At 35.6% G+C, this 18,102-nt stretch overlaps 1 protein-coding gene across 1 annotated transcript in view; it reads left to right on the forward strand.

Annotated features, from left to right (window-relative positions):
* The window catches only part of LOC107692681 (protein sidekick-1-like), a 231,304-nt gene that overhangs the window by 91,048 nt on the left and 122,154 nt on the right, over positions 1-18,102 (forward strand). Inside the window, exons 2-5 of the mRNA XM_016491846.1 lie at positions 2,889-3,045; positions 5,131-5,237; positions 6,995-7,142; positions 17,930-18,063. Of these exons, the coding sequence (XP_016347332.1) occupies positions 2,889-3,045; positions 5,131-5,237; positions 6,995-7,142; positions 17,930-18,063 (546 nt within the window). The remainder of the gene's footprint in view (positions 1-2,888; positions 3,046-5,130; positions 5,238-6,994; positions 7,143-17,929; positions 18,064-18,102) is intronic.

The following is an 18,102-nucleotide window of genomic DNA, read 5'->3' on the forward strand; positions in this document are numbered from 1 at the left end:
AAGATTTTAGTCATTTGTTTTTGTTTTTTTAAATGTCTATATAGTATTTATTAAGTTTTAGTTTATTTAGTTTTAGTTATTTAAGCACTTAAACTACTGAGAAATTTCAAGTAATAAAATGTTTTTAGTTTCAGTTTTAAAAAACAACTAATAAACAGTTTTGTTCAAATTATTTGAAAATTATTTATAAAAATTACTGAATTATTTAAATGTAAAGGATTATGCCAAACTACTTAAGGTGTTTTTTTCAAGAATTTTACTTTTTTAATTAATTGTTACGTTTCCTGAATTTATTTGTTAAATTTAATTATATATATACAGGTGCATCTCAATAAATTAGAATGTCGTGGAAAAGTTCATTTATTTCAGTAATTCAACTCAAATTGTGAAACTCGTGTTTAAAAACTCGCTCCGCACCATAGGCAAAAATCACTCATGTTTTCTTTAGAAAATGCTAAGATCTTGTTAAGAGTTAATACTTCACATTTCTATTCTCTCACCTTTGTGCATTTAAGCAAAGTACTTAGTGGCTCCAGGAGGGCTGTTTCTGCAATTAGTCTTTTTTTGGATGAAAGCATTTGCTAAATGGCGAGTAATTTACTAACAAGTGTGATGGGAGCCACTGAGCCATTGGCCTTTAACTTCACAATAACAGACTGAAGTCATTTTATCCAGCAGAGACAGTAAGAATGTTTCATTTGAATGTTGACCTGGGCAACACATCAGACAAGAAGACTGTGCCAAAGCTACGCAGCAATATCTTGCTGCCTTCTAAGATACCTTGTTTTGCCTAAATCCTAAGGCAGCATCATGCGTACATACATAACATACAATGCAATTACAGAACTCAATCAATCAAGCTGTGAATAAATATAGTGGAGTAAAAAGATATTTTACTTAACAAAGCAGTATGGATTTATAATATCAGCTATGTATTGGTTATTGACTGTCACATGAAATTCGTAAATGAAAATATTGTGTTACTGATATTTGCCAGAATTTCTAAAAAATAATTAACAAAAATAGTTCATATGAAATTGAACTAGGCTACTGACTGTTTTACTCAAGTATCACATTGTTAGCTTAGCCACATGCTGGAGTCAAAGAGTACCATGTTGTTAACTTGAAATGCTATCATCAAATTCTGTTGGAATCAATTGTAAGTTGTCTTTTGTGTGCGCTTCACGTCAGTCCTGCTCTTTTGCTGCTTCTTGAAAAACATTCCAAATCGATCGCTGTTTTATGCAACAGAGCTGACAGTATGTCTTGTGAATGTACATTCAGTTTAGTATGACCAAAGACCGAATGGAATGTTTTTAGCTTTTTTTAACTTGCTGTTTCATATAGTGTGAATTGCATACCAGCTTCCACACATTTAGAGAGTGTCGGGAGAGCTCATTTTATCAGTCTCATCTCAGGTCACATGCCTTCCCTACTGTTTTCTACTGGCTGGATGTTCTTCACTCAGTTCTTCAGTATTAGTGATGTCATCTGAAGCCATTCTGACTATAGATGGAGAGATTAGATTCACAATGCACAAAGGCTTTGAAACAAGTTTCCCACAAAGCACTTGAGTGAAAGTCCCTTTGAGATCTTTTTTCTGAGTTTATTGGGTGAATGTGTATTATGTAAATTGATCTGAATTTGACTGTGCAATACTGACATGAAGGTGACTTATTCTTTTGACAAATACCAGTCTTTCCTTTCACATTAACTGGGTGTCTAGGGGCAAGTGTGTATTTGCAGATTTTCTCAGAAGTATATTTCATTTTTATTATGGCCTAAATGTTTTTGCTACAGCCCAAGGACTCATACAGTACGTAAAACTGTGTTAAGAGGGGGCACCAGAAAGCCTAATATAGAAATCGTCAGCCATTTCAGTTGATGACTTAAAGGTGAAGTGTGTATTTTTTACTTTCTCATATTTAAGTGTAATGTGCAGATGAAAGCCATGTGTTGGTTGATCCTTGAAAAGTGTAAGCACGGCACAAAGTTACTATTAAAACTTATTCCTTTTTGTCTGAGCATCCTGACTCTTTGGAGGAAAATTATATACTTTTAATCTGCAAGAATGCATTCAATTGATCAAGTGACAGTAAAGACTTTTACATTGTCACCTAAATAAATAAAAGAAAGAAAGAGCTGTTTGAACTTCCTTTTCATCAAAGAGTCCTAAAAAAGTATCGCAAAATATTAAACAATGTTATAAATGTTATAAAATAAACATTTCTTGAGCAGCATGTCAGCATATTAGAATAATTTCCGAAGGATCATGTGACACTGAAGACAGCTTTGCATCACAGGAATAAATGACATTCTAAAATATATTGAAATAGAAAATATTTATTTTAAATCGTAATAAGAAAACTTCTTTCAAAAACAACAGGAAAATCTAATGTATATGCATGTATCTATCTATATCTATATACAGTGGGTACGGAAAGTATTCAGACCCCCTTCAATATATCTATATCTATATCTATATATCTATATCTATATATATCTATATCTATATATATCTATATATCTATATCTATCTATATATCTATCTATATATCTATCTATATATCTATTATATATATATTCCCTCATATAATGAGATGTACTCTAAATGTGTACTCAGGCACAGTTATCAGTCTCGAAATGGCCAAATATTGGCTGGTGAATCAGCCTGGGTGATATATCGGCCATTAATCAGAGTAATATTTGGCCAGTATGGTGGGCCTGGACCATTTGAAATATCATGGTCAGCACTTTATTCTTACGCTCAGTGTGCTTTTATTCATGCATCATAATTAGACATCTTTGCACATTTGGGGAAGTTTAACTGTTCGTTATATCAAAATTAAGGATGGGTTTTCATTCTGTTATTGATGTTCTCTTCACAGACATCGCTCCGTACTTTAAAACCGAGGCAGGGGGTGCACAGACACACCTGGAGGGGAACAGACTCGTGCTGACCTGTCTGGCTGAGGGCAGCTGGCCGCTGCAGTTCAAATGGATGAGAAACAGCTCGGATATCACTGAATACACACCAGAGTACAGGTAATAATCAACACATACCGTGTCTGCACATTTAGACTTAAATATTTAATTGATTTAGCTGTTTATATCTCTTATCCAAAACCATGCAACAGGGAAAATCCTTCTGAAGCAAGATCATTAATCAAGATCATTAATCACACTAAAATGGGCTGTAACATCTGATCTTTGAGGAGCTATTCCAGATCATGAAGTCTACATAAAACAGCAAAACATTAAACCCCCAATTCACAAATCTCACATTTTTATTTCATGGGATTTTTAAAGTAGTTTGTTGCACTATTTTGGTATAAGTAACCATTATCTTAACTGGCACCCATGTACCGAGGTCATTGGATTCTGGATTGTACTGCACAAAATAGTGCTACAGTATAAAATAATATAGACAGTGCCGAGTCCTTTGGGATCTCATTTGTCCTGTTCCCTTCTTTGGCCTCTTTCTCTTGTCTGGTCATCCATCTTTGACCCCTCGTGTTTTGGAGACATTATTATTACAGTGACCTCTGAGTTGTGTATAATAAAGGAATGGTGTTTAATAAGAACAGTGTTAGCAAGATGAGCCATGAGGTCTATTTTCATCTTTTTTAAAGAAATGAAATTTGGCTTTAAAAGGGTAGTTCACCCAAAAATGAAAATTCGGTCATCATTTACATTGTTCCAAACAGGTATGAATTATCTTTTTAATGCTCAACGACACAAGAGACGATATTTTGGAGAACGTGTGTAACCAAACAGTTGATGGTAGCCATTGACTTTCATAGTATATTTTGCCATATTATGGAAGTCAATAGCTACCATCAGTTGTTGGCTGAAATGTTGCCATGAAAACTTTTATAAAATTGCCTCACATTGTTCTAAACTGAATTGTCATTATTGTTAACTAAAATCAATACTATTAAACCAATTTTGTTAATTAAAAAGAAGCTGAAGTAAAATAAAAAGTAAATATTAGTTCAAAATTGTCAACAAAAATTAGAAACACTAAAGTAACTAAAGTTGAATTCTAAGTAAATACAAATAAAAATAAATAAATGAAAACTAAATATACTTAAACTAAATATACAAAAACACAACAAACTTACTACAAAATATTTAAACAAATGCATTTGAAAACTGATTAATACTATAAATACTAATTCAAAAACTATCAAATAAAACTGTAATCGTATATAAATAATATTAATAATAATAAAACCTGTATGATTTATCTTTCTTCTGTTTCTATTTCATCCTGACAGTAACATTAAAATTTAATGTTTTTCAGTGTTCCCCTGAATCTTTTCCTTATGGTTGAGATGTCTATAAAAATGACAGAGCATTGAGTTTTTATCAGTGCAGCTGATTCCACATTCAATCCATGTGAACCATCACTTCTGCATTAAGCACAGTCATCTGTTAAAACCGAATCAACACAGATTTGAGCAGCTCTGACCCTGTGGGCTTGTAATCTTTCTCATTAAACAGCACACACTCGCATCCATCTGCTCATAAATCCAAGCACTTATTAGTGCTTACTTTCAAACTCCTTGTCTTGTTTATTGTACAGGTTGAAGAAATCATGTTGCAGGTACTGATAACACATATTTGACTGTCATATAAGAGCCAAGTCTTGGAATTCACTCAAAATAACAGTATCATACTACTCATACTATTTTTGCGGTATATTCTATAACATGGTGAACAGTATGCAAAATCGTATAGTGTGGTAAACTTATTATTCCACAGTGCAATTCACTTGATTTGACTTATTAATTACAGTATGACGAATGAACCGCACAACCCCAATTTTTTATAGCCTATTTCCTCCTTGGCTCATTATTGGATCAAACTGCCAGCAGTGAAGACATTTTTATGCAAAAGTGGATTAAAGAAGTTTGATAACTTGAAGTGACTCACTGAATTAAACATGCAGTGTAGTGAGGTTATAATGAGACAACAGTGTAGGACACTACTGTTTAAAACATTTATCATTGCATAATGCGCTCTGTTTCACACTCAAAAGGACATAGCATGCAGTATAGTGTGTACTGCACAGCAAGAACATCAAGTAAGCACCATGTAAATCCCAGATCTCTTTCTCTCTTCCAGGTACACGATTATGTCATTAAAGCGCGAGGACGCGGGTGTATATCAGTGTGCGGTGAGAAACAGGATGGGAGCGCTGATCCAGAAGAGGGCCGATGTTCGCGTGGCTTGTAAGTTCATGTGTATGTTGTTAGAAAGGGAGTCCAGGAGGCTGAAGCACAAATGGATTTCACACATCACCACACTCACCTAGAACCCACACATATGCATGTAGTACAGGAGTCCCATAGGGGATGAACTAAAAGTGACATTCAGGAAACACTCCAGTAATTTCTAAATATGCTGTCACTCCAGTACACTTTATGTGTACACTGTTGTATGTGTACACTTTACACATACAGCAGGCGTATGGGACACATATACAAGTGTATTACAGCAAAAGCCACAAAAAGCCATGTAGTAGTAGTAGTTGTGTTGGGCGATATGCTCCATTGTCATATCATCGTATTGTCAGCCTGTGAGATTGCCAGTACACGATATCATCGTGCAAATTTATTTAATTATTTACTTACTTTATTTCATAGCCAGAGAGTGAACCAACTCCAGGGTACGGCTAAAAGCAACCTAATGTGAGTGTAATCTATTAAAGGGTTAGTTCACCCAAAAATTAAAATTCTGTCATTAATTACTCACCCTCATGGTGTTCCCAACCCGTAAGATCTTCGTTCATCTTCGGAACACAAATTAAGATATTTTTGATGAAATCTGAGAGCTCTCTGATCCGTAATCAGCGTTGTTTATATTCAGTAGAAAGCGTGCGCATGCTGAACGTAAACAGCACTGATTAGGTTCTGGAGTACTCTCTAACAATGGCGGAAGACGGTAACTCGGGGAGAAGAATTGCTGAATAAATTATGTTATTATTGTTTTCTTTGAGCACAAAAAGTACTCTCGTAGCTTCGTAAAATTACGGTTGATCCCCTGATGTCACATGGACTATTTTACCGATGTCCTTGCTACGTTTCTGTGCATTGATCGTGATAGTATCCTTGCTGTCTACGGAGGATCAGAAAGCTCTTAGATTTCATCAAAAATATCTTAATTTGTGTTCCGAAGATGAACGAAGGTCTTACGGGTTTGGAACGACATGAGAGTGAGTAATTAATGACAGAATTTTCATTTTTGGGTGAACTAACCCTTTAACTACACATATCTTTTTAGTCAAGTAGCATATGCATGTCATGCCAAATTTTGAATAAGACTGAATTTGTATTTAACATGATCGCAATCTAATAAAAACATTCTAAGTTACTATTTATAATGCTTACATTTCCTCGGTTATTCAAACAGCAGCTACAAAAAACGAGCAAAGAACATTTACATCATCAAAGAATATCATCACTGACTTCAGTCTAGCGCGAGTTTATGCACTTAAAAAAACACTCCCATTATAATCAGTGAAGCTATCTCTTAAACTTACATCGCCCGTACATCTGCACTTTGTTGTTTATGATTAGAGAATTCGCGAGAGAGCAGAATTCAGTCAGCGAGCGAGCACTGAACTGCAAAACTCCGGTATTTCAGCGATGACTCATCTGAACACTTCTGATTGGCCATTGCATTCATAAGCTCAACAGAATCGTGTGTGATTGGTTATAACGTGCAACACTGTAAAAACCCGTAAAAAGAAATATGATGGGATAAATAACTTAAGCCCTAATATTAATTAGATAATAATACTAGCCTAATAATAATAATAATCATTTTGATATTGTCAAAGTCATCAGCCACAGGCGATATCTCTCATTATCGTCGCTACACCATACTATTGTCTATCGGCACAACCCTAAGTAGTAGCCATTTTTACTACAGTAAATTGCACCTCTCCATCTCTTTCTCTCTTTATCCGTTTCTTTCTCTCGCTTAGACATGGATAACTTTGCTGAACTGGAACAGAGGAAAACAGTCTCTCAGGGAAGAGCTGCTGTCCTGAATCCTCCCGCCGTGACCAGTTACCCTCGCCCTCAGGTCACATGGTTCAGAGACGGCTTCAAGATCATTCCTAACCATCGAGTGTAAGTGGCCATTTTGACATCTATGAGACTTGTTCTGTAAAAATATCAATGGATATTGACATAAACCTGCTCTAATTTATTATGTAAATGGTTTTGTCTAAAAAAGGCCACTTATGTCATTATTTACTGACCTCTATCATTTGTTTTTTCAAACCTGTATGACTTCCTTCGATAATATATTTGTCTTTTTTATGAAAATTTTGCCGGCTCTTTTCAATAGATTTAGAGTGAATGAGAACTGGAGCTGCCAAGCTAGCTCCAAAATAAGAAAAAGGCTCACTCATGTGAGGAAAAGACCAAAATTTAAGTTGTTATTCTCTGAAAGTCATTGTTGAAAATGTCTGTTTTTGTTTTCCACAGAAGAAAATCAGTCATGTATTGAACAACATGATGGTGACTAAAAGATGACACAATTTTCATTTTAAGTTGAATTAATCATGTAAAACATCAATATCTATTGACACCAACCTGTTTAAATTCATTATGTAAATGTATTCCTAACATTATAATCTGTCAAAAGTCAGGCAAACCTCGTCTGTACACTTTAGAACACACACACACACATGCTTGCATTGAGAATCAATCACTGTCTACAGTGTCTTTAGACCGATTGCATCAGTTGGCCCCCGCGGCAATGATGTGCTTTATGACATTCATTGATTCTCTAAATGAAACCGGCACTTCCTGCAGTTGTTGACGCCACGCTCCACATTCTTGGATTGTTAGTAGCAGGGTCGACACATCTGCTCATCAAGCTTTACTGTCAGCATCACAGCAGCATCTGAGGATAGCTCACCTCGCCGGCTGTCAGTCAAACGGTTGTCATGGCACCTATGACACGGTCGTCATTTCAAAGGCCACTCGTACGTGAAATGCGTTACTCTATCAAAGAAATGAGATCTAGAGGAGAGAGATAAATACTCATGTGTGTCCAATGAAAATACACCCACCCACGGCTAGCACAGGGGTTGTGAGGAGAGCGCAAGTTGGTGTGTGCATCACATGGTCTTAGCTGTGGTCCAGGTTCTTGTGCAGGCAGGAATCTCCATTTCCATGACCAAGTGGGCTGCTTTGCTTTGACCCCAGGAGGTTAAGCATAAATCTAACAATGTAGAGGGATTTAGACTTAAAACTAGAAAAATAAACTAAATTCAGCATGTGTTTTCTGAAAACAAATCTGAAAATCTTACACAGCTGTGCTTCTCAGGTAAATTTATCAGAATACCTATTTAAACTAAATGCAAATAACCCGCCTTGTTGGCAGAGGCTATTTACACTAACTCCGCCCTACAATTCGATCCGAGTTCAAATCCGCCTTTTGCCAAACTTTTTTTTTCCCCTTTTAAAATCTCATATCACATCAAAAAGGGATTTATTTTCAATAAGAATGAAGGAAATAATCGAAAAGTTGAAAATTTTAGTATCGGGTAGGGTTAGAGTAGGTGTAGGGAGGGCTTTATTGTCCCAATAAGGTGGCATCCATTTAATAATTAAAATTAAAATTATAATTGCTAAAAGCACACCCTGTTTATTTTCTTTATTTTGCAAAAGCACAATGTTTTGTTGATATTGTGAGTGTACACAAATAAAAGTAGACCCTTTACAGATTCGAATGGTGTATTACTCTTATGTGTACAAACAAAAATGAACGAGCATTTTAAGTTCTTTTTGCTCTTATCAGTAAAACATGCACGTGGTGGCGCCGGCGCCACCGTCGACCCCAGGAGGTTAAGCATAAATCTAACAATGTAGAGGGATTTAGACTTAAAACTAGAAAAATAAACTAAATTCAGCATGTGTTTTCTGAAAACAAATCTGAAAATCTTACACAGCTGTGCTTCTCAGGTAAATTTATCAGAATACCTATTTAAACTAAATGCAAATAACCCGCCTTGTTGGCAGAGGCTATTTACACTAACTCCGCCCTACAATTCGATCCGAGTTCAAATCCGCCTTTTGCCAAACTTTTTTTTTCCCCTTTTAAAATCTCATATCACATCAAAAAGGGATTTATTTTCAATAAGAATGAAGGAAATAATCGAAAAGTTGAAAATTTTAGTATCGGGTAGGGTTAGAGTAGGTGTAGGGAGGGCTTTATTGTCCCAATAAGGTGGCATCCATTTAATAATTTGAATTTGCAGTCAATATGTTATTATTGCATACTGTTTTATAATGTACTACAATAGTGAGGTGCAGAAAATTGCCACTATTTGCAATAAGTAGTATAAATAGCAGAAAATCCTGCTATTTTAACATAGTGTAAATAGAATCTATAGCTATTTGCACTTAGTGTAAACAGCATAACACTAAGAAAATCCTGCTATTTACACTGCTCAAATTTATGTTGTTTGAAGGAAAGTTACCCAAAAATCATTTATTCACCCTTTGTTCCAAACTCTTTTATTTTCTTTTTTTATAGCTTTGTGTGAGGAATATAACAAAATATAAGTGTTTTAGGTCTTACAAAGTCCTGAATGCATTTTGAATCACAATTCCAACTGTTTCTTACTTTTCTAGATTTGTAGATATTTTTTTCCCTTCCTGTCAGCTTTCAGATCCCTCTTTGTGCTTGAACATGCTGGATTTGCATTGCTAACAAATCTGGGATTAGCTCCTTGTCTCCATGTCAATGAACAGTTAGGAGAGACTTCCTAAAAGACTACAAGTCTCCCTACAGAAAACCTCCAAAAACAGACTGAATTTACAAATTAAAATAAAAATAAAAAAACAGCTGTTTATGTGCAGGTATAATTTGTATCTAGTTTGGTAGTTTGGCTTGTGTTGGACTTTAAATTGAAGCATGTGATTTTTAAAGGAGTGCTGAAATCGTCTTCTTGTTGCTCTTATCTGCATGAAATTTCATTTCCATGTTCACTCTTTCCTCTTGATTACTCATTGAACTTCAGATCTGCAGACACAAACTCCTCTTCCCTTCATCTAGCTCTCTCTCTCCATTCCTCCCTCATTTGAACGTTTTCTGCTGCTGTTTTCTCTTCCTGCTTTGCTTGATTGTGATAACTGAATTGGCTCTTTGGTTCCCTAGCATAGCAGAGCATCATAGATTGGACCACAGTGTCATCAGGCTTTCCAACCAAACACACATGACATTTGTCACAAATGTTTCAGACTTTCATGGTTATGAAAACAATTGAGTGAAACACTGACCAAGTTTGTCCTGCTGCAACTACCTCTCACTAAAGTCCCGTTCACACCAAGAACAATAATTTAATGATAACTGCTGTGTATTGGCATCTACACCAATGCACAAAAACATTCTGTTTATTAAAAAGAATGAGCTGCAGTTATGTTGTGTGCTGCTTAAAATGCTCACGTTCTTCAAAGTTGGGTGGATTCTGATTGGCTGTCAGTGTTTTTTATTGCACACTTTGGCATTATATACACTAATCACCCACAATCCAGTTTAACCAAGTGTTAAATGCACTGAAAAAGTGTTGCAACATGGAGCCCATTTTCATTCTTTCAAAGCTGCATTTATTTGAATAGAAATACAGCAAAAACAGTAATATTGTAAATTATTATTACAATTTAAAATAACAGTTTTCTAGTTTAATCTCTTTTAAAATTTAATTTATTCTTGTATTGGCAAAGCTGAATTTTCAGCAGCTATGACTCCAGTCGTCAGTGTCACATGACAATAAAAAAAGTTATTGTTTTCATTGTTTTTTTTGGCCTATGTAACCTTATATTTTAATAAAAAATTTAAATAAAAAAAAGACAAGTAAATAGTCAGTAATAAAATAAGAACAAATGAACAAATTACAAGCAATAGCACAAATAAATACAATAGAAAAAGTGCTTTAAGTTCTTAAGTAGGTCTAGTAGTATTCAGGTATGAAATACTATCAAGTTAAAATTTATTGAAGCTCAAGAAGTTATTCAGTTGAAATCAGATTTGAGCAGAGTTTTTTTTTTTCTTTTCTATTTGTTGTTCTTTGAAAAACATGAATGACACAAACAGGTATATTAAGCTGCTGACACTTTAAGACCTCATGGTAATGGCACGCAGTCTGAACCAGTGCTGTCTGTGTGCACTCTTTGGGTTTCCTTTTGTGTCTTCTCATGCTTTAATGTTTTAAAATTGTTTGAATGCTAAACTGGCAAGACTTTAAAACGTGCGAATGATAATCTTTCAGGACGAGTCAACAATTAAGCAGTAAGCTGAAGGGGGAAATTTTCAAAAAGTGTCCTCCCGAAAATTGCGCCACTGAAAATTAACCCAAACTTTTGACCGATGAAGTTAATTCTAAAGAACTAAACGTTATTTGTGTAACTTAAGTTTCTCCAGTGGCATCAGGCTGGGCTCTAATTGTAATTTATTTTGAAGAGTGTGGCCTCATAAGCAGCAGCAACAGATCTGCCTGTGGACAGGATGTTGAGCAGCTGGTGTCTTGGTGGTGACACAATAAACTGAAGCTGACTGCTCTGAAGCCTGCAGTGGAGATTGTGGACTTAAAGAAGGACACACAAACACCCACAACCCTGAACATCAGCGGCTCAGCTGTCAACACCGTTGAGTCCTTAAGAGCGCTCTTAAGAGGGAAGCAAACAGTGATACTGTTATAAAGAAGGATCCATAGAGGATGTATTTTAAGTGACAGTTGGAGAAATTCAGCCTGCCATAAGCTTCTACACAATAGTCTTTAGGTGCACTTCCTTCATAACAGTTTAGTGCAGGTCAGTCACTGCACAGGAATACACTGAACTGACAGTTCAGTTGCACTTCAGTTCAAAGTAGGCACTGTAAAGATGCTTGTCCTTCCTCCCTTCTAATTAATTCATTAGGTAATGCAAAAGGCAACCAAAAACAGCACAGTTACAATATCTTTAACAATTTACATTACCTTTCAAAAGTTTTGAAAAGTTTTTACAAATATTTTTGGAGAACGTCTCGTATACTCAAAAAGGCTGCATTTATTTCATATATAGATAGTAAAAACAGTAATATTGTAAAATATAACAATTTAAAAAACTTTCCTATTTTAATGTATTTTTATTTTCAGTGACTTCAGTGCTCAGAAGTCATTCTGATATGCTGATTTGGTGCTTAAGAAACATTTCTTCTGATTATCAATGTTGACAATAGACGTTCTGCCTAATTTTATAGTTCTGAAGACTTTTATATGGTAGTTAATTTGTGTTTATACCAATACATTTTTTTATATTTAGGTTGTATTAAATTAGCATTAGAACATTTATTATACAAAAAATGAATTAAGTATAGACAAAAGTATATTAAAACATTAACCTATATTAAAAAACAGATTACCTAATATTAACCTTATTGTAAAGTGATACCATTTTTTCATCTGGTAATGAAAAGTGTAAAGAACCAGCAAGACATAATGCACAGGCTGAAAATGTCTATCTTCTTCTTACGTATATAGACCAACAATTAAAAAATGGCACAGATGGAACATACACCCCCTTAAGAAGATAAAAAATACAATCAATGCAGCCCACCTTAGCTCCAGGACATCTACAAGGTCCAACAATACGCCTTCACACACGAGTCATCACCTCTTTGAAATACTTTCGTAACCATAAACACAAAAATAACCATGAACAAGAACAGTAACCCTCATTAACAACCGAACAACATCCCTGCTAAACGCTTGTGGTTGTTGTTATTGTAGGCTAGCATTTGCTACTGGAATTCAGCACCTTCTGCAGTTATCCAGGGCACATGAAGGTCCTCCAATCCATAAACGTCTTATTTTATCCAATGACCCTGCAGGAACCTTGAGTATGTGCACTGTGCAAGCTATAGAGCTGCATATTTGACCAATTTACAGCATATTGTATGTTGCTTTTGATGTAATATTTTCCATTACTAAACCATATTCAATATGCTTTTTTTCTATCTACCTTTATATTTCACATTTTGCATTCTTTTTGTGTATACAGGTATGTTTATTGTGATCTTGGGAGCAATTTGACAAGTCAAATTCCATCTAAGTACAGTTTCCTGGCTTGTAAACTCAATTTGATATTTCTCTGTCTGTCTTTCCCATGGTGCTCTCTATTCTTCTATTTTCCCCTATTGTCGCCACCTTGTAATAATTTCACCACTGCTATTAAGTGTTTGGTTATCTGCACTGACTGTGTATGGTTTAACTCATTCACTGCCAAAGCTACAGCTGGTATATTTCTAAAGAAAATAAAAAATTTGTTTTTTTTCTGCTCCACTAGCAGGACAAATCAGAATCAGGAAAGTAATTATTCTTTCCAAACAGGTTTTCCAAATGCTCTTATTGTCCACATCTGGCATTTCTAAGCGGCCGTTAACACAGAATGTGTTTTTTTTTTTCATTCTTCTCCCATGGTATTCGTAAGATGGACATGTTTAACTGCTGCTCTCTAGTCTTTTGCAGCATCTTGCACATAAAGCAGCATTCTAAAAATGCTTTATTTTTTCCACTACCCTGCTTCTTGCATTTTAAAAAGCAAAAATATGTTCTGTGTGAATGGCCCCTAAGCCGTCTGGCCTAACCCCCAACTCGCGCCATTGGTTGAGCCAAATGTTGACATGCTAGGCTGTTCAAACAAACAAAATAATGTTCAGAAGTGCTGGAAAATAGACAAGGGGCCAAGGTTTGGTTAGTTAGCATTGTCCAGTTATCTTCTGCTGGTTAACTCTGTAACTAAACCAATTGGTAGCAAAAAAGTGTAGTCTTCCATTCAAATTAGGCTGTCTGTTGTGACAAAATTGCAAGCAACTTATAAATTAGAAATGTTTCATCATAGTACAGTGGATGTTTTTACAAGCGATCGTTTTTAGTGGCTTCAAAAGGGATAGTTCATCCAAAAATGCCCGTTTGACTGCCTGTGGAACACTAAAGAAGATATTTTGTTTGTTTTTGTATGTCAGTGGGGTCTAATGAATTTCATACAGGTTTGGAATGACATGAGGATGAGTAAATGATAACCTAATTTTCATTTTGGATAAACTATCTATTTAAATGTGTAAAATTAGCTATGAATCTAGAACGTCTCGGTTACGTATGGTAACCCTCGTTCCCTGAAGGAGGGAACGGAGACGTCACGTCGGATGACCGACGAAATTGGGATCTCGCTTAGAGAGACCAATCTACTTTGAGTGTAAACTAAACGAGCCAATGCACATTGGCATGCGATTATTGCATCCAGCTGCCGCTGATCACAGCATGAGTATAAGTAGGCAGCAGATGCAGCACATATTCAGGTTTTCGCTGAGGAGCCGAGCCGGTGACCTGGCCGCTCAGGACGTCGAGAGTGACCGACTGAAAGGGAACATAACAAACTTCACCTTACACACTTAAATCCAGCCTGAAAGTGTTAGTTAAAGGCCTGGAATATCTTATATTTTAAATGTTGAAGCTGAAAGTGTGAAAACATCCCATGCTGAGATTTTTCCACTGTGGATTTATTTTGGACTGAGTGCGAGACTCTTTTTTCATTTTTCCTTCCCTCTTTTTTCCCCCTGGATGGAGCGGCTGGAATTAAAGACTCCGAGTTCAAAGGGATATTTTTTTTTACTTACTGGAGATAGATTAAAACGCTTATTCTTGACGTTTTCATGTGGTTTCTCTCTTTCTCTTTCCCTGTCTGTCCTCTCGCTGTCTCTCGCTCACCGTCTGACCTTGAACTCCATATGAACAACATCCAGTGCCCATTAAATATCTCGGGGCTTATCCTTTTCTCTATCTTCCTTGTCTTACCGCTTGTTTGCTTGTCTGATTCGCATTTCCTGCCCTAAAAGCTCTTCCATATTGAAGTCAGAGTATAGGCTATTTAGTTCCTAATGGTTCCTCCTCTTTCACCTTGAGACTGTGTATGCGTACATGCATTAGTGTGTGAAAGTATCCAGTAATCAAAATGAACCCACTCGTTGAAATGTCGACAAAAGAGCTCTATATATTTAAATGTGGACAGTCACCCATGACTGGACTTTATTGACATTACATGGTGGCTCATGCTTTAAAACACTGAGCTCCCCTATTTGAAGATTACTGTAGGCTTTGGCCAGCGTTTCGGAGGTCTGCCATTGCGTCAGGATTTGATGTGGAGAAACTGTGCGCTTACATAAACGAATAATGTCAAAGTCACGACGAATGTTTTTTTTCCCACTTCCATCATCTTTGTCATTATTTGAACTGTTACAACATCACTTCTATTTTCAGATGTCATTTAAATTATTGAGGTTGAGTTGAACTCTTTGAACTGTTGCCATCTGGTCGACGCTACAGAGCACTGAGCACCAGAACGACCAGACACAGGAACAGTTTCTTCCCTCAGGCAATCCATCTCATGAACACTTAACAATAACTGTGGAACACACACTATTTATACACTCATACACTTATTTATCTAACACTCATACTCAGTCTACACCTAAAATTTGCACATAATATACAGTACCTGTACATACAAAACTGTCTATTGTAATATACCTGCACATACAATTGTCGATTTATATATTTTTATTCTTTATTTACTTGTTCTATTTTTTATTTTTTATTATCTGTGTTTTTTGTTCTGTCACTGTCATTCTGTTACACTGTGGAAGCTTCTGTCACGAAAACAAATTCCTCATATGTGTAAACATACCTGGCAATAAAGCTCATTCTGATTCTGATTGAAGTAGTGCTGAAAGAGTCTGCTAACAGCAGCCCTACAGTGTGCGATCCCAACAGTGTCATTCCACCTGGAGTTTTCACTCCGTTTTATGGTTATATAATGGAAGTTATAACTTCACCATAAAAGTACTGTAAGCAGAGACTCCTGTACTGTGTAGTTAAAGGGGTAGTTCACTCAAAAATGAATTTTCTCATTTACTCACCCTCATGTCGTTCCAAACCCGAATGACTTCCGAATGTTCCTGGATGTTCTTCCATGGAACATAAAGAAATTTTGAAGATAGGAAAAGTGCTTGGTACTCTTTTCTATGTAATTTCAATGAAAGGGAATTTTCAAGCTTCTGAAAGCGCCATAAAAGTTTAATTAAAATAGTTCTTACAACTTTCACACTACTTAGACAACTAAATTACATATTACATAATGTCCTTCTTATATGAAAACAACAATAAATAAATGTTGATTTTATGTTATTAAGGCTGTAGAGCTGTATCACTTTAAAAATAACTGCATCCTGCTTGTTTATTGGTTTCAGATGCCTTTAAAAAAAATTATTTTTTTTTTTTTTGGTCTTCCAAACTAAAATGTGTATCATCATATTTTGCTATAGCTGTTGGGTACAACAATAAAACCATATAGTGTACATTCAGACAAGTTGTAATTTTTATTTACAATTTATATGTTTTGAGTCAAAATAATGGTCATTTTGTATTACCCTTTCAAATTTTGCAGTTTCATCGCATTTCATATTTGTTTTGCTGATAAGCCTTTAAATAGTCTACAGTATTTTACGTTTTAAATACATGGAATATATTTTTTGTGGAATATATTTTTGCAAACCTGTGTCAAAGTTCTCATTGTGGCAGCTCACTCCTTATAGTGTGACAACATGCCTTGCTTAAGTTTTATGTATATTTTTTTTATATTATTTGAATTAAAGTTGATATGTAACCCTGGACCACAAAACTTCTTAAGCGTCTTAAGTCGTTGGGGTATATTTGTAGGAATAGCCAAAAATACATTGTATGGGTCAAAATTATTGATTTTTCTTTTATGCCAAAAATCAATAGGATATTAAGTAAAGATCATGTTCCATGTAGATATTTTGTAAATTTCCTACGGTAAATATATTCAAACTTAATTTTTGATTAGTACTATGCATTGCTAAGAACTTAATTTGGACAACTTTAAAGGCGATTTTCTCAATATTTAGATTTTTTTGCACCCTCAGATTCCAGTTTTTCAAATAGTTGTATCTCGGCCAAATATTGTCCTATCCTAGCAAACCATACATCAATGGAAAGCTTATTTATTCAGCTTTATTCAGATGATGTAAATAAATCTCATAGATATAAATCTCAATTTTGACCCTTATGACTGATTTTGTGGTCCAGGGTCACATATGTGTAAGCAGCTGTCTGTATTTGTTCTTCTGTTTCCCTGTGCTTTACTTTTAGAAAAGGCCTTTCAGTAACGGTCTGTTTCTCTGGGGAGTGCTGACAGACAGGATTGTAATTTTTTTCGGGCTTTCTGCAGGTTCTCTGGGTGTGGCACATCTAGTTGTGGCGGTGACACTTCTGTTGTGGTGACTAAAGTGTGGAGCTCTTAGTGCTTTTAAAAACTTGCCTCATATAAAGGTGTGATTGTGTCATGTGTGTGTGAAAATTTGAAAGTGCTATTGACGTTCGTCACAAGAGCACTATTGAACACAGACCATAGAGGAACATGAAAGCCCACTCTCCCTTCTTTCCTTATTCATTTTGTTGTTTTTTTCTTTAGCGAGTTATTTTTCCTGCCCTCGAGAGAGATAAAAATATTGGTTCAAAAAGTGGCAAAAGCCTCACATAATGTAAGTGGATGTGTGCGCGTGTTTGTGCGTGTTCATATTTCATTGTGTCCAGTGATGTATTGATTTGTGAACGTGTGCTGAAAGGAGTAATTATCACGTTGCCCTCTCACCGATGAGACCATCCAGAACTAAAATAATAAAATGCTAATGTGCTTTCATTAGTACTTTACCTTGCACAATTTTACAAATAAGCCAATCGATTTGGAACAGGTCACCCTGAGATTAGAAAGGAAATGAAATCATAAGTGGACAGTCTTGTTGACCATTCTTACAAGTGTTTTGTGTGTTTCTCTTTTGGTTTCAGAGCAATAACATTGGACAATCAGCTTGTGGTTTTGGGGACGGCGGCAGCAGACGCGGGTCGGTATTATGTACAGGCCGTTAACGAACGTAATGGGGAAAACAAAACCAGCCCTTCCATTTACCTGAGTATAGCAGGTAAGTTTTTGCAACATTTACTATATACACACACACATA

The sequence above is a fragment of the Sinocyclocheilus anshuiensis genome, unplaced genomic scaffold (assembly GCF_001515605.1).
Source record: "Sinocyclocheilus anshuiensis isolate Anshui unplaced genomic scaffold, SAMN03320099.WGS_v1.1 scaffold50, whole genome shotgun sequence".
In the NCBI taxonomy this organism is placed as follows: domain Eukaryota; kingdom Metazoa; phylum Chordata; class Actinopteri; order Cypriniformes; family Cyprinidae; genus Sinocyclocheilus; species Sinocyclocheilus anshuiensis.